The sequence below is a fragment of the Gymnoscopelus microlampas genome (genome assembly GCF_963454915.1).
Source record: "Gymnoscopelus microlampas genome assembly, chromosome: 9".
NCBI classification, from domain to species: domain Eukaryota; kingdom Metazoa; phylum Chordata; class Actinopteri; order Myctophiformes; family Myctophidae; genus Gymnoscopelus; species Gymnoscopelus microlampas.
In genome coordinates, this window is record NC_139946.1 from 46,676,178 (window position 1) to 46,702,323 (window position 26,146).

At 39.7% G+C, this 26,146-nt stretch overlaps 2 protein-coding genes across 4 annotated transcripts in view; both read right to left on the reverse strand.

Moving 5' to 3' along the window:
* Window positions 1-14,904, reverse strand: part of chd1l (chromodomain helicase DNA binding protein 1-like) — a 41,548-nt gene extending 26,644 nt beyond the window's left edge. The window contains exons 1-9 of the mRNA XM_084067510.1: window positions 14,732-14,904; window positions 13,007-13,119; window positions 12,306-12,412; window positions 11,346-11,457; window positions 10,484-10,515; window positions 10,081-10,162; window positions 8,579-8,741; window positions 7,820-7,975; window positions 390-482 (exon numbers count right to left, since the gene is read on the reverse strand). Of these exons, the coding sequence (XP_083923636.1) occupies window positions 390-482; window positions 7,820-7,975; window positions 8,579-8,741; window positions 10,081-10,162; window positions 10,484-10,515; window positions 11,346-11,457; window positions 12,306-12,412; window positions 13,007-13,119; window positions 14,732-14,837 (964 nt within the window). The 5' untranslated portion in view covers window positions 14,838-14,904. The remainder of the gene's footprint in view (window positions 1-389; window positions 483-7,819; window positions 7,976-8,578; window positions 8,742-10,080; window positions 10,163-10,483; window positions 10,516-11,345; window positions 11,458-12,305; window positions 12,413-13,006; window positions 13,120-14,731) is intronic.
* A 284-nt stretch (window positions 14,905-15,188) lies between these two features.
* sft2d2a (SFT2 domain containing 2a) lies at window positions 15,189-25,896 on the reverse strand. 3 transcript variants are annotated; one of them, XM_084067507.1, is made up of 9 exons: window positions 25,773-25,896; window positions 25,196-25,285; window positions 20,115-20,200; window positions 19,443-19,524; window positions 17,972-18,007; window positions 17,540-17,598; window positions 17,398-17,427; window positions 17,210-17,293; window positions 15,189-15,904 (listed from the first exon to the last, which is right to left on the reverse strand). In XM_084067507.1, the coding sequence occupies exons 1-8, from the start codon at window positions 25,836-25,838 to the stop codon at window positions 17,254-17,256; spliced, it is 489 nt and encodes a 162-aa protein (XP_083923633.1). In that variant the 5' UTR covers window positions 25,839-25,896; the 3' UTR covers window positions 15,189-15,904; window positions 17,210-17,253. The 3 variants fall into 3 exon arrangements, with proteins under 3 accessions (XP_083923633.1, XP_083923634.1, XP_083923635.1); XM_084067508.1 differs by having other exon boundaries at window positions 15,189-15,809; window positions 17,206-17,293; XM_084067509.1 differs by lacking the exon at window positions 25,196-25,285 and having other exon boundaries at window positions 25,773-25,890.
* Window positions 25,897-26,146: the final 250 nt, after the last annotated feature.

Here is a 26,146-nt window from a genome sequence, read left to right on the forward strand (position 1 = left end):
GCTTCTGGGGGTCCCTGGAACAACATGTTTTGAGATGGGGGTCGGCGGCCAAATACATATAATCTTCGTGGTCCTTGACATGAAAAAGTTTGAGAACCACTGATATAGAAACATATGTTTTTCAGAAAGCCGTTAGGATTTAGAAAACATTTTGCAGAATCGGAACCTCAGCCTCAATGGGTTAAACTCCCATACAATACTTATACTTATTGACCAAGAAAAGCATCGGCCATTTTAGATCTGAACCACTTTAACCATTATTTCAAACATTTTTTTAAACAATTCAAAAATAGCAGATATACTGTACAACCTCATAGCGTGGCACAGAGTGCCGTGCTGTGAGCTTGTAGATCTACAAGCTATGTGGTCCACACACTAAGATCACTGACCATCAAACAGGTAGGGGTGGTCCACACACTTCCTCAGCTGCATGAGGATGTTCAGCAGCCTGGTCTTGTTGCCCTGCTCGTTTCCAAAGGCCTCTGGGAACCAACACGTCAGTTATGAGTTTTTATGACAACCCTCCAGTATTCTTTGATTATATTCAAGTATCGAGAATCATGCAACAGTTAAATGCTTTATGTGCATGTACCAAAAACGGTGTTTTCCGAGCTAAAAAAAAACACAACCCACAGCCTCATGGGAAAATAATAGGCATGTAACGATTCACTCAACTCATGATGCGATTTGAATCACGACACTAGGTTCACAATATGATTTTTTTTTTTTTTTTTTGCACTTCAATTTTATTTACATTTTCATACATTCTGTAATAACATTGTGGACATACGGGCATACAAAAAAAATAAAAACAGACACAAACAAAAACAAAAACAAAAACAAAGAACAATTGCATCACTTATTCAACATCAGACATTCAAAGAAATATTTACAGAGACATCACAGGCACAGGCAATCAAAGGTCATTATTCCAATTTCCAGCAGTACCGATCGTCCATAAACAGCCTTCAGGACAGACCACCAAATCTGTCTACATTATCAAGTCCAGTCAATTTGACATTAAGGGGGGACAGAATCCTTAATCAGTCTGGGCAGCTGCAGCACTAGCGGTGTCCATCTGATATTGAAAAACTCTGTCCTCATATGTAGTCTAGCTGTAATGCTTTCCATCATGTATATGCTTATTAACCTGTCCCTCCATTGCTGGATAGTTGGTGGCTTCACATTTCTCCAAGACACAGTAATCATTTTTTTTGCGATCAACAGCAACACCCCAAGCAGATATGTCTGGTTCTTGGTCACTATTCCGCCCGGAATCTCACCAAGTATGAAGAACTCAGGCTCAAAAGGAATGTCAACTTCCATAATTTGTTTGATCTCGCCTTGAATTTCCCTCCAAAATTTTAGTATTTTTGGACAATCCCAAAATATGTGGGTATGATCCCCTATCTTCCCACATTCTCTCCAACATAGTTCTGAAGTGTTGCTGTATTTCGCTAACATTTGGGGAGTCTTAAACACTCGCATTTTTGTTTTCCATTCAAACTCTCTCCAAGTAGGACTGCTTGTTAGTTTATGACCATTAAGGCATGATTTTTCCCAATTGTTGTCAGTCATACAGATGTTCATTTCTAGTTCCCACTTCTGTTTAATATCTAGAGTATTTCCCATAACATTGTCTTGGAGCCACCTATATAGATGAGATATCAAATTCTTTGTTATATCTCCATCCATTGTTAACATAAATATTTTTTCTAGATTTGAAGGCAATTTACAGATCTGCTCCCAATTTGTATTTGTTTGTAAGTAGTGTCTTAATTGAAGAAATCTAAAGAAGTCCATCCCTGACAAGCCAAATTCTTGCTGAAGCTGCATATATGATTTCAGAGTTTCCCCTGAAAAAAGCTGATCTACAATGATTAGCCCCTTGTTTGCCCATCTACTGAAACCGATATCTAATGATCTTGGCTCAAAATCTGGAATGGCTGCTATCTTCATCACTCTGGATATGGAATTAAAGAGATGTAATTTCTTTTTTATAGACAACCATGTTTTTACAGTGAATGTAATCCACTCATTATCTATTTTAATTTTCTTCCATTGTTCTTGGCTTACAAATGGCAGCCCCTCCAATGGAATATTGGGACAAGCATTCTGTTCTATGCTCACCCAGCCTGTTTCCATATCATTAGTTATCCAAGCTATCACGGTCCTAAGCTGTGCTGCCCAATAATAATACTGAATATTGGGCAAATTCAGGCCTCCAGCTTTTTTGGACAACAAAAGTGTTTTGAGTCTTACCCTGGGCTTTTTGTTTTGCCAAATAAATCTTGATAACAGTTTATCTATGTTTTTAAATGTCCCCATTGGTACCCCTACTGGCAATGCTTGAAACAAAAACAACAACCTAGGTAAAACATTCATTCGTATCGTTTCAATCCTGCCTATCAGTGACAGTGGTAAAATATCCCATCTAAGTAAGTCATCTTTTATCTTTTTCAATAGTTTGCCATAATTAGCTTCGTACAGGCCTGAAAAAGAGGGGGTGATAACAATTCCCAAATATCTAAAGCCCTCTCTGGACCAATGGAACCGAACTTTGTCATCCAGTTGTGGTGGCCAAGTACCTGACAACATCATTGCTTCCGATTTTGAGTCATTAGTTTGATATCCAGATATTACTCCGTATTCTGTTAGGACTTCTAGTATGTTGGGTATCGAAATAATAGGGTCCATTACATATAAAAGTACGTCGTCCGCGAATAAGGATATCTTGTGTTCCTCCCCTCTATCATCTCTAATACCTTTTATCTGTTCTGATTGTCTAATGAGCTCTGCCAATGGCTCCAGACTTAAATTGAAGAGCAAAGGAGAAAGACTGTCCCCCTGCCGAACACCACGTTTCAAGCCAAAGAAATTGGAGCAAAAACCATTCACTCTGACCCTTGACCTTGGATTTAAATAAATGACTTTAACCCATTTTATGAATGTGGGATGAAAACCCATCCTGTCCAGTGTATGGTAGAGATATTCCAGATCCAGAACATCGAAAGCCTTGCGTGCATCTAGACTAAGTAGCATGGAGGTCTGACCTCTCTTTTTTGCACATGACATAATGTTAAGGGTACGCCTGATGTTGTTTGCACCCTGTCTTCCTGGTATGAATCCTGTTTGGTCAGGTGATATCAACTGTGTCACAACCTTTTGGATTCTTTTGGATAATATGGCAGTAAGTATCTTTTGATCATTGCATAGGAGACTTATTGGCCTATATCCCTCACACTTGGTAGGATCCTTACCCTCTTTATGAATAACCGAAATTATGGCTTCTGCCCATGACCCAGGAGGAATTCCTTCAGTCAGAGCGTAGTTAAAAACTCTAGCTAAAATCGGAGAGAGCTCTTCTACAAAACATTTGTAGAATTCAGCCGGTAGTCCATCTGTACCTGGTGACTTGTTGTTTTTTAATTTTTTAATCAATTCTTTTATTTCACCCACTTCTATATTTCTTATCATATTAGTTGCGTCTGCGTTGAAAATAGTTGGTAAGTTCAATTTTGAAAAGAAAGAATTTAACTTCTCATCTTTATCTATTACTACTGGAGATTCATATAGCTCTTCATAAAATGATGCAAATGCTCCTGCTATTTCTCTTGGTTTAACTACTAATTTTTTTGAGGCAGGGTGAAAGACCTTGGAAACCACACGGTTGGCTTGCTCCTTGCGTAGTTGAAATGCCAGAAGGCGACTGGCTCTGTTCCCTCTCTCATAATATTTTTGATTAGAAAATCTCAGGGATCCTTCCGCCTTATATGTCAAGAGCTTCTCCAATTCGTGTCTTTTTTGTTTCAAGTCAGTCAACAGTGCATCATTCATCCTATTATTTTTATGCTCTGACTCTAGTATCCTTATCTTGTTCTCTAATTCTTTTTGTTCCTTCAGCCTGTTCTTTTTTATTCTACTTGATATTTCAATCATTTTACCTCGAAAAATAGATTTGGCCCCATCCCATAAAATGGATGGATTAACTTCCCCATTGTCATTTATATCAAAATACTCTCCCATACATTTTTTGATTTCGTCAGTCACCAGAGAGTCATTCAGTAAAGAGATATTTGCCCTCCAATATTTAAAACACTTTTCTACTCCTAAATCTAAAGTGAGGATCACAGGTGCATGGTCGCTAATTGTTATTGAGTCTATAGAGCAGTCTATGACTTTATACAAAAATTGTTTTGGGACAAAGAACATATCTATACGCGAATAACTTTTATGCATATTGCTGAAAAAACTGAAGTCCCTCACCCTTGGGTTTTTATGTCTCCAAGGGTCCTCCAGCCCCAACTCTCCCAGGATAATATTTAACATTTTAGATTTTTGGGGTTGTTTGCGCTCAGGTGGTGATCTGTCATGCCTCCCTTCAAGTACGGCATTCCAGTCCCCCCCTAAAATTATCATACCTTTTACATTTTTTGCAATTAAGTTAGCAATCTCTCTAAAGAAAGTGGGGTCATCTTCCGTTGGAGCATAGACATTCAGCATAGATATATCACTTCCATCTATTGCACCTGTGATCATGATGTATCTACCTGCTGTATCCTGGATCACTTTTTCTGCAGAAAAGGTTACACTTCGACCGACCAAAATTGCCACTCCTCTCTTCTTACCAAAGGAGGCGCCAAACACCTGTCCCACCCACTCTCTCCTAAGCTTTTTGACTTCACTTTCCACCAAATGAGTTTCTTGTAACATTGCAATTCCACAACCCAGATTTTTAAGTTGGGCAAGAACTTTTTTCCTCTTGATTGGATGGTTAAGGCCATGTACATTGTAGCTTACTATTTTTAATTTAGTCATTACCCTTCAGAAGATATATTAATACCTGACTGTAACAATTCTTTCTCATTTGATTTACCTGTATCTGTCTGTCATACCTCACAAAAAACATAAACCATGGTGATGCCTTGATGTTGTTCCACAAATACAAACACATAAAAAATACAAAATTTGCCCATGTTCTTACAGTAACGACCCCGGGGGACAAAGGGGTTCGAACAAAAGGAACTGACCATAAAGAAAAATAGACCCTGCACTCAGACAGCATGGTGTCTGGACAGTCCTCTGGGACCTGGTCCCAGGCTGCAGCACAAAAACTAGCAGCTAAGCGAACTAAAGTGTTCGGCTTTGGTTACCCAATACCCGAAAGGGGAAACAAAAGTTTAAGAGCAACTCAGGCTCCTACAGAATCTGTATTAATCTTAAAAAGTTAAGATTACAGCGGTATTCCTCTGTCTAGTCCGCGTCCCACTGAGCACCGGCGCCGCCCGCCACGAGGAGGCGGCCCCCAGACCCGCAGACGAGGCAAAAGCGACGCTCTGCAAGCCCAGCAGCCACCCCCCCCCCGGCGCCCGGCACCGCCACACAGCAAAACACGAGCCAGACCCAACAGTAATTTTTGAATGCGAACAAGTCATCCGTTACAAAAAATATTATAAAGAAAATGATCCGATGATGGGAAAGAAAGAGAGAATGGGAAAGAGAGATGAAGAGAGAGAAGAAAAAAAAAGAAGAGAGAAAAATGGGTTAAATAAATAATGATAATAAAATAGTAAAAAAGGGTAATAATAATGATAGTTATTAAAGGAAGGGAAAAGAATAACAAAAAACTAGATAATAGAAAATAAACTTAATCTTGACATGTATATTTCCAGACACACCTCATTGACTATGCACAAGATCAAATACCCATATACGTTTGTCATGACCATATACATTATATACACACCCTCAAAGTACTCCATATTAAGGATATAATAATGAAACAAAATGAGAAAAAAGAAAAAGAGAAAGAGAAAAAACAGCACCTTAGACCCTATAGTCAAATATAAAATGATTTTGTTTAAATAATATGTCTAATAGAAAAAATAAATAAAACAAGGTAAAGAAAGGGATCGAAATAGAACTTGTACTCATAGTGTTGAACCTTAGGCAAAAGAGATGAAAGGAAAACATTCTGTCTACCCCCACCACTGCCTAAAAGGCAGCCTCACAATAAATGAATACACATATAGAACACTTGTGAGAGCAGACTTGGTGTATGCACCATATACTAGGCTAGTTAGATTTCACCTCAATACTCAGGATACATTCATTAAACTTCATCATCTTGAGCCGATGTAAGGCTCTGGTCTTCAGCCCCGGCCGGGACTGGGGGCGGGGCCGCAGCGGCTCCCGTTGTGTTGACTATAGACTTGGCATAATCCATGGCTTCTATTGCATCTAAGAACTTTTTCTCCACGTTGTTGTGCGTGAGAACGAAGGTGGCTGGGTGTTTTATTCCATACCTCACATCACGCCGATCTTTCAACAGCAATCTGACGGCTGTGAAGGCGCCTCTGGCTTTAGCGATGCTTGCTGGATAATCCGGGAATACTGAGATGGTCTTGCCGTTGTAGTGTAGCCGCCGTCCGTCTCTAGCCATCTTCAGGATGTCCTCCGCGTCTCCCTCATTGTGCAGCTTGGCAATGATCATCCGCGGTTTATCTCCTGGCTTCTTCTTTGTCAGACTTCGATGTGATCTGTCGACACGGACATCTCTTCCCAATTTAAAAACTTCCATAAGCAGTTTAGAGATTGCCTTGGGAGAGCTCGAATCTGGCAGCTCCTCGACGTTGCATATACGTACATTCCCACGTCTCATCCTCGAGTCCATGTCCAAGCATTTCGCATTCATGAGATCGATTTGTTTCTCAAGCACGTGTACGGTATCTTGGAGTACAGCAACTTCATCTGACCACTTTGTTAGACCTCCCTCAACGTCATTGATAGTAGATTTCACTGAGTCAAGTTCTGCACGAAACACACTATTGCCGTTTGTAATTTCAGCTTTGATTTCCTGCATTTCTTTTCTCAGATTTTCAAAGTCGTCGGCCAAAGCACTCTTCAACTCTTGCCTTAGCACCGTGGATATATCACTTCTCAAGGATGCAATGATATCTGCTTTTAGCGCCATGCTATCATTAGCCAAACTTTCCCCAGCCATGGGCACGCTGGGCTCAGTCTGTGTGTCGTTGTCCCCTGCACTAGACTCCGGGGAGGCGACAGGGTGAACAGGCCTTGAATTCACCGGCATGAATTTGTATTTTCTCAAATCATACGCCATCCACCTGACACTTCTTTTTGCCACAAACTGAGCCCTAATCTGTTGGTGACTTGTTCACAAAATCACAGCATTCAAAACGCCGCCGAAATATAGTTTTAAATTAGACTCTGTAGGAGCTCTGATAAACACGTCTTACTCCATGCGTTGCTCGCGCCCCTTTTTTTTTTTTTTTTTTTTTTAATGAATTCTCTTACACAAATCCAGTATTTTCTTCTCTTTTATTTGTTTCTCTTATCCTCTTTTCCATAGACCAATTATTTGTTTACTAACATCGAGACTGGACGCACAGTTGATTGTTTCACGCAATCAAAACCCAACCTGTTGTTTCGGGGTGCGCTGGTTTCAGCACACCCCAACCCCCTCGTGTGTTGGCTAGTGAGGCGCGTCCTAGCGAGACATGACAGAATGGGTTTCATTGCGCGCATACTGGTTGCGCACATACTGGTTCTTATCAGTGTGACGTCGTCTGTAAAGGGGTCTATGCAGTAGCAAATGACTATTTCTTCTTTTTTTGGTCTCATCTCGATTGCGCCCCTCTGCCGTTTGCATCGCAATACATTTATTAAATCAATTTAAATTGGCACCGGTTTGAATGGATTTGAATCGGTTTACGATAAATCGTTACGTGGCCTAAAAAACAACCCATGGGGCTTTGGACACAGCGGCGTGTGCAGCGGATCAGAGGGTCTGTCTCACCGTGGTCCTTCATCAGGATGGCTTTGTAGTACTTCTTCTGCAGGGCGGACATGCCGTGGTACACCACCAGCTCCGTCTTCTTGGGGAGGTCGGCGGCCACCTCCGACTTGACCCGACGCAGGAGGAACGGCTCCAGGACACTCTGGAGCTCACTGGCTGTGTTGTTCACCACACGGGACGGATAATATGACGTATAAAAAACTATGACGTGGTTCCATTTGCACACTCTCAAGAGTTACGGAGCACTACACTGACGTAAGGCTGCTCATTTAAAGGGATAGTTTATAGTTATAGTATAGTCATAGTTTTTTTCTATGGATTACTCACCCCATGGAGACTTGAATTCATGGATATTTTTTAGTTTTTGTCGCATTCCTAAGCCAATAATTTGATGACCAGCGGACCGGTATAGGCAGCGGTTCCGGTAGGAGACACAAAGGAGACTCAATTGTGTCTCCTACCGGAACCGCTGACGGTCATCACATTATTGGCTTAGGAATGTGACAAAAACAAAAAAAAATCCATGAATTCAAGTCTCCATGGAGTTACTAATCGATAGGAAAAAGGTCATTTTGCGGGTTCAACTATCCCTTTAATCATATTTTATGTTCAATTATGATGCTGGCTTCCAATGATGCCCCCCCCCCTATAGAATCGCCGCTGGAGCAAGTCTGAGGCACACCTTGTTACGTAACAGCATTTTTCATGTACACCTCTCACTTTGTTCAGGAGGAATAAGTAGACAACATATTTTCCTACCCAGAGCGGGTTGATCCTGTACGTGAGAGTAGCAGCTGACGAAGTGGTCCTTGTCGTCGGCGGGGAAGAGGCTGGGCTGGATGAAGCTCAGCAGGGAGTAGACCTCCTGCAGGTTGTTCTGGATGGGGGTCCCCGTCAGGAGAGCCCTGAAGCCCACCGTGAACTGTGGGACAATTCCAAGTCAAGTCACATTCATTTCTAGAGCACGTCACCCATTTTTCAACCTATTCACCTGTTTCCTAGGCTGTGTGTTTCCCACTTCCTGTCGATTTCATTGGATATCATTGGTCATCTGACCAGTTTCATTGGATTTCATTGGATCAAATCGACAGGAAGTGGAAAACACACAGCCTAGGAAACAGGTGAATATCTTCATATAATTGGTCCTCACTGATGCTCATTATGAGATGGCACAATTTCCATCTACTCTACTCTGCGTCTCGTTTGGCAGGCTGCGGTGGACAGTTCAGAAACTGTCTGAGATGGTCTCTGAATCCATTTAGACCAGGAACGCATCTGTGTCATTTTAAGATTTCTTTTGGCTATTCAAAAATAGCAGATATACAAGCTCATAGCGTGGCTCTTTTTGAGAAATCGTGAACATTTGTGCAAATCTTATATGAATTAATTTTTTTCTTTTTAACTCCAATATTTGCTTCTGGGGGTCCCTGGAACAAAATATTTTGAGATGGGGGTCCGCGGCCAAATACATATCATTTTGGAGGTCCTGGACAGCACCACTGATATAGCAACCAATCAACAAAGATTATATGTATTTGGCCGTAGACCCCCCATCTCAAAATATTTTGTTCCAGGGACGACCCCCAGAAGCAAAGATTTGAGTTACAAACGTTTTAAAATAATATATATAATCAAAGATTTGCACACATTTTCACAATTTTTCAAAAAATAGGCAAAGTATAAAATAATGGTTACAGCTAAAATCTAAAATGACACAGATGCGTTCCCGGTCTTAATAGGTTCATCTGTTCTTCTTATTTTGTACAACATACACCAGCACGCAACTAAGTATGAATGAGGCACCACTGTCTTTAGAGTGTTTATCAGGAACCCTGATGAAGGCTCTCTAAGCAGAAATGCGTTGGTTACCTGTGCATTGTTATTTTCCAGCGATGCTACTGTATAATAATGGGCTTTGTAACTTTTTCAACTTAACAGTGTGCCTTGGATCTTTTTTTTTAATCTTTTTCTCTTTATCTGAAGTATTTGCTCTTATCTCTTATATGTGTATTGTAGGGTGTTTTAATCATACTTTAGAATATATCCATCATATTTGAGAATTTTATATATTATCATCCAATGCTACTTAACCACTTAAACCCTATATACAAAAGTTTTGTTGTGAAAATAGCCCCTCTACAAGCTGAAAACAACTGTTACACAAAATAAATGCTTACTTATTCTTGCCAAATGTTGGCCTAGTATGACATGCCCAGAGTGGCTAGGGTTCATGTGGAGAACAGGTGGGCTGGGTTCAGTACCTCTGTCAGCGTTCTGTGCAACAGCGAGTTCTGGTTCTTCAATCTGTGTGCTTCATCCACCACCAGAACCTTCCACTTCCACCTGCAGGGAGGTCAGAAATTCACATTGTTATGGACTGGTACAGACCATAGACAGTACAAAAGTATCGGCAAAGTTACACCCATAGACTCTACAGACCGTAAATGAAGCCTATTTTCCAGCTATTTCAAATCCGCCGTCTTTCTATATCCGGTTCAAAAAATGAACACGGAAATGAATGCTATTGGTTGTGTAGCTTGTCAATCAAGTCAATCACTGCAAATAATGGCCGATCTATCGGCCGGACTGAACGATGGGGTCGGCCTCTAGAACACTTTCAGAGTTAAATGAACAGTGTTTTGGGAACAAGGCAGACATGCTCACCTTCTCAAGAACGAAGCATCTTTGAGACATAACTGAAAAAACAAGAGATAGAAATTCAGCAACAGTTGATGTTTCCATTCTGGTGAAGAGAGATGTAACACAGTGTGGCCCCCACATTTTTCTGGATCAGGCCCTACTTGAAAATACACAAAATGCTCACGGCCCACCCATCTGACCACTTAACATTTTTGGGGCGGTGTAGCCGCCCCCTATAAGTGAGTTTTGGACACCGACCAAAATATTTGTGTAGCCCCTAACCCTTCCATTGTTAATGCAAATCGATACTTTTTTTATGTCAGCCAATCACATTACAGCTAGTGTCATCACCACTAACTGTAATGTGATTGGCTGACTTTGCAAATTCAGGACTGTGATTGGCTAGCGAAACACATGACACATGTGCAGCCCTATGAATAGCAGTATGGACTTTAAAAAAAGGAATTCATCCTTTTTTTAAAGTGAGTCATGTTGTGATGACCACACACCGCCCACTTCACACTGGGTGTGATTTTTTACATCATCATGACATATTAATGTTACATTATCAATAACATCTTTGTGTTTTGCCAATTATTTGGAGGCACACAATTTTTACAATTTTTCAAAAAAATAGCAGATCTACAAGCTCATAGCACTATGAGCTTGTAGATCTGCTTATTTTTGAATAGCCCAAAGAAATCTAAAATGACAAAGATGTGTTCCCGGATTGAATGGGTTAAATGCAAAGCAGCCACTGAGCCCACACAGGTTGGGAATGGCTGCTTTGCATTTAAACCAAACCCCTGACATGCAGATGATGATCACCTCGTAGGTAGTGAGCAGATCATTTAAACCAAACCCCTGACATGCAGATGACGGTCACCTCGTAGGTAGTGAGCAGAACGTGGAAGCGCAGGTTGTGGATGTCCTTCTGAAGTTCAGCCCTTCTGTCTTTGTCTCCGGTGTAGCACAGCACGGTCAGAGACGGAGAAAAGCTACGGGAAGATGCACAGAAAATAGTATACGGTTTATTGTGAGACTTTTACATTTTACAATTCAGGCATTTTAGGCAGACGCTCTCATCCAGAGCGACTTACAATAAAGCAAGGTACTGTAGTCACATACATCAAATGCAGAGAGACAGTGTGGTGCCTCAGTAAACTAGGATCCCATTTTTTTCGTGTTTTGGTTACTTTATTTCGGTTTTAGGGTTAGGTTATTTAATTCTTATATTTGCCTAATTTTACCAATTTATTATCGAAAAATATATAAATATTTTTTTTTTCAAAAAGTGGGGGGTATGAAATCACGGATCTGTGAGAGTGAGGGTGTCGCGTCGTACGCACAGTGAATGGCCGTGACGCCGCTGCAAGAACCTAACATCAGTCTAAAAACAATGCTATCAAAATAATATGTACAGGAGGTTGGGGATGACAGTCTAATGATTAGCGAGGCACGCCACGAGGCAGGTGCTGGAATGGGGTTTTCGGGCTGTATTAGAATGTGACAACGCCCGCACCGAAGGGGCTTCCCAAGTCCAATAGGGCGAAAGTTCCGTATAGTTCCATAATTGTTCCATATATAGCGTCAGGAAGGGGGTACGGTGAGAGTGAAGTGCTAAGGGCTGTGGTGGAGTCTGAAGAGGCGAGTCTTCAGGCTACGGCGGACTTGATTATGTTGACTGTGATTGGTCAAAACATCGGTAATGGGCGGTCTAGGACTCTCCAACATTGGGATTGGAGTCAGACCAAAAATCTGTCATCAGTCGGTATCTAGTCCTAACAGACTACTAAAACATTTAGGTAAAAAGCATTAATAGGAGTTTGGACTCTGTGAGTACTACCGTTCCATCTCCTGTCTCCAGTTCTCCATCACAGAGAGCGGGCTCAGAACCAAGAATGGACCCTCGTCCCGCAGAGCTCCTGTCATGTAGACCAGCAGAGAAATAGTCTGTCGGGGAGACAGTGAAAGGACACACTTAGGAGATAACCTCTTAGCAGTGGTGTTGTAAAGTAACTGAGTACATCTACTCAAGTACTGTACATAAATACATTTTTTTTGTATTTTTATTTTAATTGAGTATTTCCAAACTCCAATACTTTTACTTCTACTCCACTACATCTCAGAGGCAAATATGGTACTTTTACTCCAATACAGTTATTTTAAAATTGTAGTTACTTTGTAGATTTTGATTATTATTACAAAACATACATTAACCACTTCAGTCCTATATACACTTCGGCCATAGCCACAAGCTCACAACGCTGCGCATCGCGACGCGTTGTGAGCTTGTAGATCTTCTATTTTCAAATGATTTGTATACATTTAATACATTTGAAAACTTCTGAAATGGGACATTCTGCATAATGAGTACCTTCTACTTTTGGTACTTCAATTATTTTGATGACCAACACGAATTCTGGACTTTTACTTGTAACCGAGCATTTCTACATTGCAGTATTGATACTTTTACTTAAGTAAAACATTTGAGTACTTTTTCCACCACTCATCATCATCATCATCATCATCATCATCATCACACACCTGGCAGGTTTTGCCCAAACCCATTTCATCTCCCAGAATGCATCCCTCCTGGTTGTCCTGGCAACCAATCAGCCACTGAACCCCATCCAGCTGATAGGGCCTCAGCTGGATCCCTGTTGGACACACGGTTCAAACATACTGTTGGTCGCAGCGGTGCAAAGTAACTAAGTACTTAAGTGCTTAAGTATTGTACTTAAGTATTCAAGTTGCAGTGCTTATGTGATCAAGTTCAGTATAAGTACTAAAGTTCAGTACTTAAGTACTCAAGTACAATGCTGAGGTACTTTCCATGTTTTGATACTTCGACTCCACTATATGTCACAGGAAAATGTTGTACTTTTTACTTCACTACAATTGTTTGTCAGCTTTAGTTATTAGTGACTTGGCATATCTACATTATAGCCCCTACGGAACCTCTCCCTCCGCTATGTAGCTCCGAGATGAGGTCCCTCTTTATTTCCTGCCTGATGCTGTAGGCCTCGTCGCACATTTTCCACTTTACATGTTTCTTACCCCTTTCTGCACATCGTATCCAAAAAGTAAAGCATTTGCGCCACTCTCTCAGATGTTTTAAGTTTTAGCTGGCAATAAAATGTATCCAACGAGTTGAAGAAAGTATTTAATTTGCCTCGGTTTTCATCGGGTTCCATGTTTTTAAGACATTGCGCAAGAGTTGCGCCCGTAGAGATAACATTACTGGTTACCCTACTGGTCCAATGTTGAATTGCATCTTCTAATGCAAAATATTTTGGAACCGGATGAAAACCGAGGCAAATTAAATACTTTCTTCAACTCGTTGGATAGATTTTATTGCCAGCTAAAATTTTAAACATCTGAGAGAGTGGCGCAAATGCTTTACTTTTTGGATACGATGTGCAGAAAGGGGTAAGAAACATGTAAAGTGGAAAATGTGCGACGAGGCCTACAGCATCAGGCAGGAAATAAAGAGGGACCTCATCTCGGAGCTACATAGCGGAGGGAGAGGTTCCGTAGGGGCTAATCTACATTATTGATACAAAACATACATTACATGATAAATAATGTATTATTATTTAACCAAACATGTACAAATGCAAAATATAAGGTGCTTACCCACTTGCCACAAATATCAACTAGGTGTCCGGAGTATTTGTGCAATGTATTAGTCCATATTTTTCAATAAAGAAATGTTTTAATCCCGTCTGTGGCCAAACGACATTTCCCCCCCTCGTTTACTTCCTGTTTACATTGGGTGTAATTCCGGCTTTCACCAGATGCGCCCCGTCACTACCACCCATTGGGACAGAATCGGCCACAGACGGGATTAAAACACTTCTTTATTGAAAAATATGGACTAATATGCACAAATACTCCGGACACATAGTTAACATTTGGGGCACGCGGGTAAGCACCTTATATTTTGCATTTGTACATGGTTGGAGAAATACGGGCTTTACTGGTGTGACATTCCACGAAAAACTGGACTCTCTCGTAGATACGAAAGTAAAAGTCAGACTCGATAAAAGATCTAAGGCTATATTAGAGTAGATTCTAAGACTCACATGACTTTTACTTGCAAAAAGTAGGCTTATTTTCTACATGGAGGTATTGTTACTTTTATAGTCAAGTAATAAAATACATACAAATCTGAGTACTTCTCAATCTCTTCCACAGTACTAGACAGTACAGTAGAGAAACTACAGTAGGACATTATGTAAATAAAGATGAATAAACGGATCTACAAACCCTGTAAACCCCACTGTTCCAGATCCTTGTGAGAAACATTCTTCTTCTTTTTCTTAGTAGTTGTAACGCTGTTGTGTTTCTGTACTCTCACAAAGAAACTAGACATGTTTATTAATGTTTAATATTAGATTATAGAAACATGTCCAGACTCCAGACACAACACAACGCGCCAATGTTTATCTCCCGCGGTATACTTCCTAGTCACGTGACGTGACGTCACACTAGTAGGAAGTCTGGCTTGTTATCAATCACAGAAATAAAACCTTGTTTTTTATTGCGTGTATGTTTTAAATGTACACGTGAATAACATGTCATCTCCACAGGATTAATAACCTTTAAAAAAGAATGATATTAAAGAGATAAAGAACAAAACTGTTGACAGTAGTAGTAGCAAATTATAAACAACATCTAGCAAGATTGTTTTTGCTAGATAACCTATGAAAAAATACAAGTCAAGTAAAGTCATACATTTTATTTATATACTGCAGTTTATTTCATACAAAGTGCACTCCATGTGCTTCACACAGAAAAATTAAATAAAAATGAATATATAATATAACTTCCCTAAAAGACTAAAACACCATTTGACCAAAAATGCTGACCTCTTGTGGGTGCTATTGGAGTTGCAGACTGTTGACCAAGCCTTCAGACCCACTCACTTAATGTGATCATTATGATTATGATCCACATATCATTATGATCCACATATCATTATGATCCACATTACACAAAATGACATTTGACATGGATGGTCATGTAAAAATAGTTCACTGCAAAATCCTGAGTGTTCATTTCATTAAAATGGAAAACAAACTACAAAGACACCATTCGTTTTCATCCCCTTTTCACCACTTAACCCCTGTCTAGAATATACTTTAGTGACATGTTGTGAGTTTGTAGATCTGCCATTTTTGACTAATGTTCTCCCCAAAATATGCTGGGGTTCAGGTGGTTAAGGTGGGACCTGTGTAGTGTCAGCTCTGAATCAGAAAGACGAGGGATTCTATGTTATTCTCATAGTTGCAATGGGTGACCTGACAGTTCTGGGTCTGGCAACTCCAGATCACGGTGGAGAGGACTTTTTAATTTCAGGAAGAATCTGATACAGTATCTTTGAATATCAATGAGCAGGGAGAAGAGACTCTGCACCTCTGGGAACAAGATGTAGGAGATCTGAAGAGAGGAGGAATGAGAGAAACTGATTGTTTAAATACAGACACATCAACATATCCTTATTACTGCTACATCAAGTTCACATTTATTAATGTTGAGCCACAATGTGAATCAGTACAGACATCACAGGAAGCTGATTTAAATGGACATAAACATAAGAAATATTTAATATTACAACACCGGTTAAACTTATTTCAACACAGTGCAATTCTAAGTTAATTTATCATTTTAATTCAGCGTATGCTCCCAAAGTTAAATGAATACTGATGATATTACAGTGAAGATAGATCAAATAGGACAGTCTCAAGGAGTTAATTGACTCAGAGTTCAGTCCATTTCAGAGGCACCAACAGGACACCATATAGTTTCCCCCAGGATGGCTGGTATTCACGTGATACACGATTCTGTCTACTATGACTTCGATTTTGCCAGTTGTGTTAAGTAACTAAGTACATTTACTAAGTACTGTACTTAAGCGGCATTCAGGATGGCCGTGGGGAAAAAGCTGTTTGAGTGTCTTGCCTTTACAGTCTTTAGTGACCGTAACCTCCTGCCTGAGGGGAGCGGGGCAAAGAGACCATGGCCTGGCTATTTGAAAATAGCTGATCTACAAGCTCACAACGCTTCCCGTTGCGACACGTTGTGAGCTTGTAGATCAGCTATTTTCAAAAGATTTGTATACATTTGAAAACTTGTGAAATGGGACATTCTGCATAATGAGTACTTTTACTTTTGGTACTTTAAGTATATTTTGATGCCAATACGATTTTTAATTGTAACAGAGTTTTTCTACATTGCAGTATTGATACTTAAGTAAAGAAATGCAGTACTTTTTCCACCACTGGATTTTGCCAAATCGGACTGTCCCACAATATTCTAAAGCAGTATTAGGATGGTTGAATTGGTATACAAGTTTGCTCAAACTTCAGCCTTGCAGCTCGCTCAGGCACGCCTTGCGAGCTTCACTGTCTTGCCTGCCTTGTTGTCAAGTGATTTAACTACTTACACCCTATATACTTAGTTGATCAGAAGTCTGCCAGGGCTCTATACTATAGGCCCCCCTCCTGTTTTTGCCATACACTAAATATCTTCATGAAAATAGGCCCTCTACATACAAGCTCACAAAGTGTCACAATGCCACGCACTGTGGAGCTTGTAGAGCTGATAGTTTTGCTTGAATGTTCCCACAAAATAGGGGCGCTATAGGGTTCAAGACATCAAGGACGTCGAGTTAAGAAAAACAAGCACTCCTCTTCGCCATCCATCCTTGGAAAAAAAAAAACAGCCAAACAACAGGAAACCCACCTGTCATTAAAGACTCCTTCATGTCTAATCCCAGTGACACGGTGTCACTTAATTGCACATGAAAGAACCTTCAGTATCGCGTCCCTGGGAAGTCATTGAAACACATACGTTAGGGCAGAGAATTATGGATGTTGGATGTTGTGCATTTATTCCGTAGATTTGAATAAATAACGTGAAAGCTAACGAACCTGATGAATGGGATGTACGACAAGCCATACCTGAAAACAAAACAAGGATTTGTTGTGTCACAAGGTGAATTTGTGTCAAGTTGTAATATGAAAAAACGTGAATACTACCTTTAAAAGTAAATGAGGCAAAACTGTAACTCACCAGGCAAATGCAAAGCATTGTAGAATAACAAATAACAAAGCCAGACCAAAGTTCTTCCACTGTAAGAGAAAGGCATCAGTGATGACTTGGATACAAGCATATAAGTTAGATGATCTGGACAAAATCAAATATCACAATTGCTTTTAAATTAATTTTGTGACGTTAGATTTTCTTTTACATTTTTCTAAAATGTTCAGAAATAGCCAATGTACATGCTCACATCACTTAAGCATAACATAAGGTTTAAGTGATTAAAACCAGGAAAAAACAGTTAAGCCATTATATTACATCCAAAATTAAGTCTCATATCACAACATTGATATTAATACTCATATTTCCCTGTCCTAGAGTCAATAGATCACTCTGTGTTGCACAAATATCTGCATAAAACAGCACTTGGCTTATATTTGCATCAAATGTAGGATTACTCACCCAGAACGCTGCACAGAGAGTCAGCACAAGACAAGTCTAAAGAAATGCATGAGACAAAGCATGAACAACTAGATTAACACTTTAAGTCTGCATTTTCATTTACAATGGGAAATTACCATGAAGACCAGGAATGCTCACACACCATGCTAAAGTATCATTCTTTAATGATCCATAGTGACTAAATCAAAAAGTGCTGTCAAAAATGGTGTAAAGGTGGACTGGGAACAGATACTACATGTTTCGGTTAAAAAATAAAACATGTATCTGATCTATCAAAAAGTAATTGACCCCACTCCTTCATAGCTGGTGTAAACATACATGACATCAAATTGAATTAAGACATTCATTCATTTTTGTTTGGCTCACACACCTGACCAAAAACCTTTTGTGGACAATTCAACAAAGAGAGCAAACTTTTCTCCCAACTCAATATGAAATCACACCGTGATTATGAAATCCAAGTGCAGGTTCTAGGTAGTCAGTCTATTTGTCTTTGGAGGGCATTCAATATTATGGTTTCAGGGTGCCAAAACTATGAGACTTTATACTCCCATTGGGGCTGTGTTCCCACAGCACTGTTCTTGTTCGACGCATGTGACAGCCATACAACAGCACTGACAACAGAAACAGAGGTACACACTAAGGTCTGTTCTAAGGTCTGTTCAGCGAGGCCTGTTGTTTAAGGCCCTGCTTCTCAAAGGTTCCAGGGGGTCCACAGCAAAACAGTTTAAACACTTACGGCTACTTTCTAAAAACGTTGATGTTAACAAATGTTGACAAATCTTCTCTTATGAGGGTCCCTGCTGAGGGTACCCTCCCAGCGAAATGAGTTAATAAAAAATAGCATCAAAATCCCTTTAACCCATTAAGACCGGGAACGCATCTTGTGTCATTTTATTTCTTTAGCTATTCAAAAATAGCAGATCTACAAGCTTGTAACGCGGCACTTTTGAAAAATCGTGAAAATGTGTCAAATTCTCAGAGAGAGAGATTTTTTTTTAACTGCATATTTTGAGATGGGGGCCCGCAGCCAAATACATATTTTGGTGGTCCTTGACATGAAGAGTTTGAGTAGAAGAATAGAATCCCCAGAAGGAAAGATTTGAGTTAAAATGTTGGCTTTAAATAATATATATATTCAAAGATTTGCACAAACTTTCACAATTTTTCAAAAAATAGCAGATAAGCTCATAGTGGCCTCGCACTCGGTGCCGCGCTATGAGCTTGTATATCTGCTATTTTTGAATAGCCAAAGAAATCTAAAATGACACAGATATACATTTTAACGGCACAAATCTTACGTGGGTCCCCTGGAAGATGTAACCTTTTCAAATGGGGGTCCGCAGCCAAGGGATCGAAGAGTACACATCCAAACTCTTGTCCGCAGCCAAATGCATATCAATTTGGGGGTCCGTGTGACCTGAAAATGTTTGAGGACCACTGAAATAAGTAACTCTAGTATTACACTCACAAGCATGATGGCGGTGGCCAGCGCTCTGGTTTTGTCACACATTCTTTTGAGCTGCTTCATGGGTCCCATGAGAAACATTGTGCTGTTGGGGGAAAAAAATCAAAAAGCAGTCAAAACCTTCCCGGAAACAAACACTCACAATTTATCAGTGGTTGTGTGATGATGTAGCGTTTTCCAGTGGTGGAAAATATTCCACCACTGGAACTCACATTTTTTACTTAAGTAGAAGTATCAATACTGCAATGTAGAAATACTCTGTTACAAGTAAAAGTCCGGAATTCAAATTTTACTTGAGTAAAAGTACAGGTATCAAAATGTACTTAAAGTACCAAAAGTAGAAAATACCCATTGTGCAGAATGTTCCGTTTCACAAGTTTTCAAATGTATAAAAATATTTAGAAAATAGCAGATCTACAAGCTCACAATGTGTCGCATCGTGACGCATTGTGAGCTTGTAGATCGGCTATTTTCAAATGGATGAAATGTATACAGAGCTGAAGTGGTTAATGTGTGTTTTGTAATAATAATAATCAAAATCTACAAAGTAACTAAAGTTTTCAAATAATTGTTGTGGAGTAAAAGTACAACATTTGTCTCTGAGATGTAGTGGAGTAGAAGTAAAAGTATAGAAAAATGGAAATACTCCAGTAAAGTGAAAGAAATCCTTCTTACCTGCACAGGGAACAGATGTTACCAAGCGTGTACAGCACTATGAAGAGAATGATTCCAATTTTGGGGATGAAGAGCAGACATACCCCCTGCATGAAGATAGAAAATGAAGATGTCAAATTGATTTGGGTCTGTACTTTATTTAACTTATCGTCATATAAAGCACTCACTGGTTTTCAACATGAGACCAAGCTACAGGCTAGTGATGCACTTCAATTTGGTCTTTTATGGTTTGATATTTGTTAGGGATTTTAGGTGTTTTTTCCAAGGGTTTTGCATTTTGTAAATTCATGCGACGTGCTGCGTGATAAAAATGTAGGCTATATATTTCTAAATGTGCTAGCTCCGAGATTGTCCTTCTTGCTGATTTGAATTGGGATTGGTTGACTGATAAATCTGCCAGTTTTAAACAGCAATGTGATTCCCTAAATTTAATACAGATCATACATAGCCCCACTAGATTAAACCCTGCCAGACCGGATGGTGACACTTTGATTGATATTATTCTAACAAATGCACCGCACAAATATGCCTCAATTGGTGTGTTTGCAAATGACTTGAGTGACCACTGTGCTATTGCATGTGTCAGAAACACCAAGCTGCCCAAAACAAACGGCCTGACTGTCATCAGGCGCTGCTTTAAACACTTCTCTGAACAAGCCTTTCTTCATGATTTGGCTGCAGTTGATTGGTTTCGCATGTCCTTAATTCCATCAATGGATGAGGCCTTTCGGTTCTTTCACGAACAGTTTCTCTACCTGATGAATAAACATGCACCTCTCAAAAAAATCAGAATTAAGAACCGTGCAAATCCCTGGTTCTCTAGGGACCTGGCTGATCTGATTCATGAAAGAAATAGACAATGGTCACTTGCAAGAAAGTCTAATTCAAGTCATGATTGGCTTCTGTTTCGTGTCTTGAGAAATAAATGTACGGTCCTCACCAGGAAGTTAAGATCGGAACATTATTTATCTCTCACTACTGATACCTCTAGCAATCATTGTACCTTCTGGAGAGTAGTCAAATCCCTGCAACAGAAAGGAGCAGCAGGCCCCCCGCCTAAGATTCGGGTGGGCGAGTCCTTTATTTCTGATAAAAAAATCATGTCAAATGCTTTCAATTCGCATTTTAAAAGGGCGGGACACATTTTTGATGAGCAAATTGCCAATGCTCCTCATCAAGACGCCCATGATGATAACGCTGACTCATCTGTTGTTTCTGTTTCTGTTTTTGACTTTTCTCCCATCCTGGTATCGGATGTTCTACACGCCCTGTCTACCTTAGACCCTAAAAAATCTGCAGGCCCAGACGGCCTTGACCCTTTTTTCCTAAAATTATCATCGGCTATCATTGCTCAACCTGTCACTGATATGTTAAATATCTCCTTAGCCACTCAAAGTCTACCTGAAGAGTGGAAACAAGCAAATGTTTCCCCTCTTCTCAAGGCTGGCGATCCTTGTGATGTAAACAATTACAGGCCCATTTCTAACCTTTCCACCTTGGCAAAGATCTTAGAGGGCCAAGTATCAAATCAGGTAAAGGTTTTTCTTGATTCATACTCTATTTTGAACCCCATGCAGTCAGGTTTTAGAGCAAAACATAGCACTGTAACGGCATGCCTTAATGTTATCGACGACATCAGGGCAGCCCTGGGTAAGAAATCTTTTTGTGCGGCCTTATTCATTGATTTGAGTAAGGCCTTCGATACCGTGGATCCTCACGTACTGCTCAAGGTCCTTTCTAAAGCTGGTTTTTGCCAAAATGTGCTTGGTTGGTTCAAAAACTATTTAGTTGGCCGCACACAGTGTGTCAAATTTGGTGATACCATTTCTGATCCCATCACCCTTGAGAAAGGAGTCCCCCAAGGTTCCATTCTTGGTCCATTGCTTTTTCTTTTGTATGTCAATCATATTTGTAGTCAATCTAAGCATTGTAAGTATCATATGTATGCCGATGACACAATTCTGTACTCTTGTGCTCCTTCTTTTGATGTAGCAGTGTCAAACTTGGCCTCAGATTTTGTCTCATTGCAGCATGAATTGGTAAATAGCAAATTGCTATTAAACGGCCAAAAAACCAAGGCCATGCTATTTACTCCAAATAGAGCTGACATTATCCCCCCAAATATCACCACCTTGGAAGGAGTAACCATCGAATGGGTGGTGCTTTACAAATATCTGGGAATTTGGTTGGATAACAAGTTAAACTTCAATCATCACATTGAAGCGTTGATTAAGAAGTTAAAATTCACAGTAAGCTTCTTTTATAGAATGAAGTCCTGTTTTTCTTTTGCTTCAAGGAAAAGGCTGGTCACTGGCCTGTTTATGTCGCAACTCGACTACGGCGACATTGTGTATCGATTCGCCTGTCCCTCAATATTGGGTAGACTTGATCCCCTTTATCATGCTGCGTTGAGGTTCATTACCAGTTCCACCTATAGGACACATCATTGTATTCTGTATTCCCTAGTAGGGTGGTCCTCCTTAGCATCTCGCAGGTTGCTACATTGGTACACTTTTATATATAAAGCCATTCTTGGAAATTCCCCCTCGTACATTTGTTCAAAATTTAATCTTGTCCAAAATTCGCTCAACCTCAGATCGAATGCCTGGATGCGCTATGTCGTACCCACTACTAAATCTGAGGCAGGGAAAAAAAAACTTGCGTTTTTTGGGCCTTGGTCGTGGAACGATCTACAGACCAGATTAAAATTGGCTTCATTGATCCCTCTAGTGTCTTTTAAGAGGATTGCCATGGGCACATTCTCCAACCATTGCTCCTGCTTTGACAAGTAGCAATTGCTGTGTTCTTAGTCTTATATTAGTTTATTAGTTTTATGATGTATTGTTGTTATTAGTATTTTAAATAGTCTGTATTGGTGCTATTGGTAGTAGGTCTTTGGTATTACGGATGTCATGTTTGTCTTTGTTTTGTTATGTCCTGTATTGTCGTTACTGGCAGAGTTGTGTAACATTTTATTTGCCTCTTCTCTTGGCCAGGGCACACTTGTAAAAGAGACACTAGTCTCAATGTGATTTCTCTGGTGAAATAAAGGTTAAATAAAAAATAAATAAAATATGCTATAATGCAGGGGTCTTCAACAGGGGGTCCGGGGCCCCTAGGGCATACATGGGCAACTGGCGGCCTGAGGGCCACATGCGGCCCCCACCTTCACTTAATGCGGTCTGCAGGTTAACATTGGAATACTGATATATTATTGATTTCAGCTGTTACAATCCCAAACATGCAAACGTGACCCGCTTTAATTACTTCAGTCTATATTAGTAGCTTAATGACTAGTATTAAAATTGTACTGTCTTTTTCATGTCCAATATACTTGTATTTAAGTTCATAAAGTTAACATAAGTATAACTAAATGCATTTGAAATTAAATTAAAATGTTACTTTTCAGGATTCTAATTCAAAAATAGCAAAAATAGCCAATCTACAAGCTCAAAACGCGTCGCAGCTATTTTTGCTACTTTTGTGTGCCAAAATGGATATAGAATAGAATGGGCGGAAACTAATGGAAATATGGCATTCATTTACGAAAAAAAGTTAAAATACAGTCTGCAATGTGGCCCTCTGGAGTGAATGTGGAAATAAAGTTGCCCACCCATGCCCTAGGGGGTCCTCGGGTCCAGATACTGCTGGGGGTTCGCCAAATCTTTGTGTGATAGGGACTATTTGTTTTATTTTTACATTAACCTCTTGTCCACTTGAACCCTCGCGCCCTATTCTGGGGGGTAACATTAGCCGAAAATAGCAGATCTACAAAGCTCACAACGCGTCGAAGACGCGTTGTGAGCTTGTAGATCGGCTATTTCCGGCGAAGTGGTTTGGTGCACACAGGGGAAAATGAGCAGATCAACTACAGCCAAAGGTCAAGTTCTCAAAGTATTGAGGGTTTAAGTGGTTAAATGTCTGAAAACACACATTTAACATGAATCCAATATGTAGTGGGGATCTCTCTCTCAGCTAAGGGGTCCTTGGCCTGAAAACGTTGAAGACCCCTGCTATAATGTATTGGTGCCACGTAATTTATTGGACAATATATTTTTAGTTATGCTGCAGGACCACATTGGAAACAAGTGTTTCATTACACCTTAATGTGTTATCCTGGGATTACGTTATATTGTGATTTTACTTGTATATATTTTACCAAAATCAAATCAAAGCATCAAATCAAATCAGAACCCCAGGAGGGGTTCTTGAAGGGGCTTCAGGGGGTCCCCTGCTAAATGATTTATATTTTTGGAACCAAATGGACATTTGCAGGTCTATAACTCAGAGTGTGTACACATGGAACCATTTGTACACTGTCAGAGTTAAATTAGCACTGAGGATTTTACAGATTGAGGTCTGCCACTGCCAAGAGAAAATAACATTTGTATCAAATGTAGGCTACATTCTTCTGTGACCTAAATCATTTCATAACTTCCATGAAATTAAAAAAGGTTTAAAATCAGTGGACATCTCAGAGGCAAATATTGTACTTTTAACCCACGAAAAAATATTTTAAAGCTTTAGTTACTAGTTACTTTGCAGATTTTGTATTATTACAAAACATACATTAACCACTTCAGCCCTATGTACATTTCGGCCATTTGAAAATAGCCAATCTACAAGCTCATTGTGAGCTTTTAGATCTGCTATTTTCAAAAGAATGTTTTATACATTTGAAAACTTGAAATGGGACATTCTGCATAGTGAGTACTTTAACTTTTGGTACTTTAAGTACATTTTGGTGCCAATGCTTTTGTACTTTTACTCAAGTACATTTTGAATTCCAGGCTTTTACTTGTAACAGAGTACTTCTATATTGCAGTATTGATACTTTTACTTAAATAAAGACTGTGAGTACTTTTTCCACCACTGTTGAAAATCCCCATCTTAGCATGGCTTTTAATAGAAGGCAGTTTCAGAGACAGAACAATGAAAAAGACATTCCTTGAAGCGAGATAAACCAGTAGAACAGCATTGGTAGCTCCAGTCGTGTTGTCCTGGCTGCATATGTGCGTAAAGCTGATGGAACTATTAGATTTGTAACTCATAATCAGTATTAAATAAAAAAAATTACCTACCAATATTGTGCACACCACCCCGATCACAAAACAACCGATGAAGCCCTTCACACGTGTTCCCCAGCTTAGAGTGGACGCTTCGTCGGCAACCTAAAAAAATATAAGTTGTCACATTATGTTTGTTGTTGTTGTATTATTATTATTATTGTCAACTCCACTACATCTCTGAGGCAAATATTGTACTTTTACTCCACTACAATTATTTGAAAACTTTAGTTACTAGTTAATTTGTAGATTTTGATTATTATTACAAAACATACATTAACCACTTCAGCCCTATATACATTTCGGCCATTTGAAAATAGCCTTGTAGATCTGCTTCAAAAGATTTGTTATACATTTTATACATGTGAAAACTTGCAGACATTCTGCATGATGAGTACTTTCTACTTTTGGTACTTTAAGTACATTTTTATACCAATACTTTTCTACTTTTACTCAAGTAAATTTTGAATTCCAGACTTTTGCTTGTAACAGAGTATTTCTACATTGCAGTATTGATACTTTTACTTAAGTAAAAAATGATAGTACTTTTTCCACCACTGTTCATGCCATAATAAATAAAGCAGATGTTTACCTGTAGTATAGTGCGGTCTTGTGAGCGCGCTTCCTGGCCACTGACCACAGCCTTTAATTTGTCCATTATTGTTCCAGATCCTCACAGACTAGTGCCTTCTGTCTGCCTCACCTGTGTGAGGCTGTGAGCCTTAATTATGGGCTTCATTCATGTGCTACCTGTTGTTGCTCCGGGTTACTCCTCCTCCAATCAGCGACGTCACCAACCTGCTGGCCCATGGGACCAGTCAACACAGGTAGAACTTGATTATGCGCTACCTGTGTGTTGCCATTTTGCGAGAGAAATAAGCAACCTGGTTCATGAAAACAAGCCCAAAAGAAGCGACCTAATTGGTCAAGAGCACTTTAAATCCACATACATTGGCTAATTGAAAA

Coding starts and splice junctions, on each gene's coding strand:
- sft2d2a (XM_084067507.1), bottom strand. CDS start 25,838: ATGGACAAATTAAAGGCTGTGGTCAGTGGCCAGGAAGCGCGCTCACAA. Junction 20,201..25,195: donor GGGTGGTGTGCACAATATTG/GTAGGTAATTTT, acceptor ATCTTCATGCAG/GGGGTATGTCTGCTCTTCAT. Junction 17,294..17,397: donor TCGTACATCCCATTCATCAG/GTTCGTTAGCTT, acceptor ATGACTTCCCAG/GGACGCGATACTGAAGGTTC.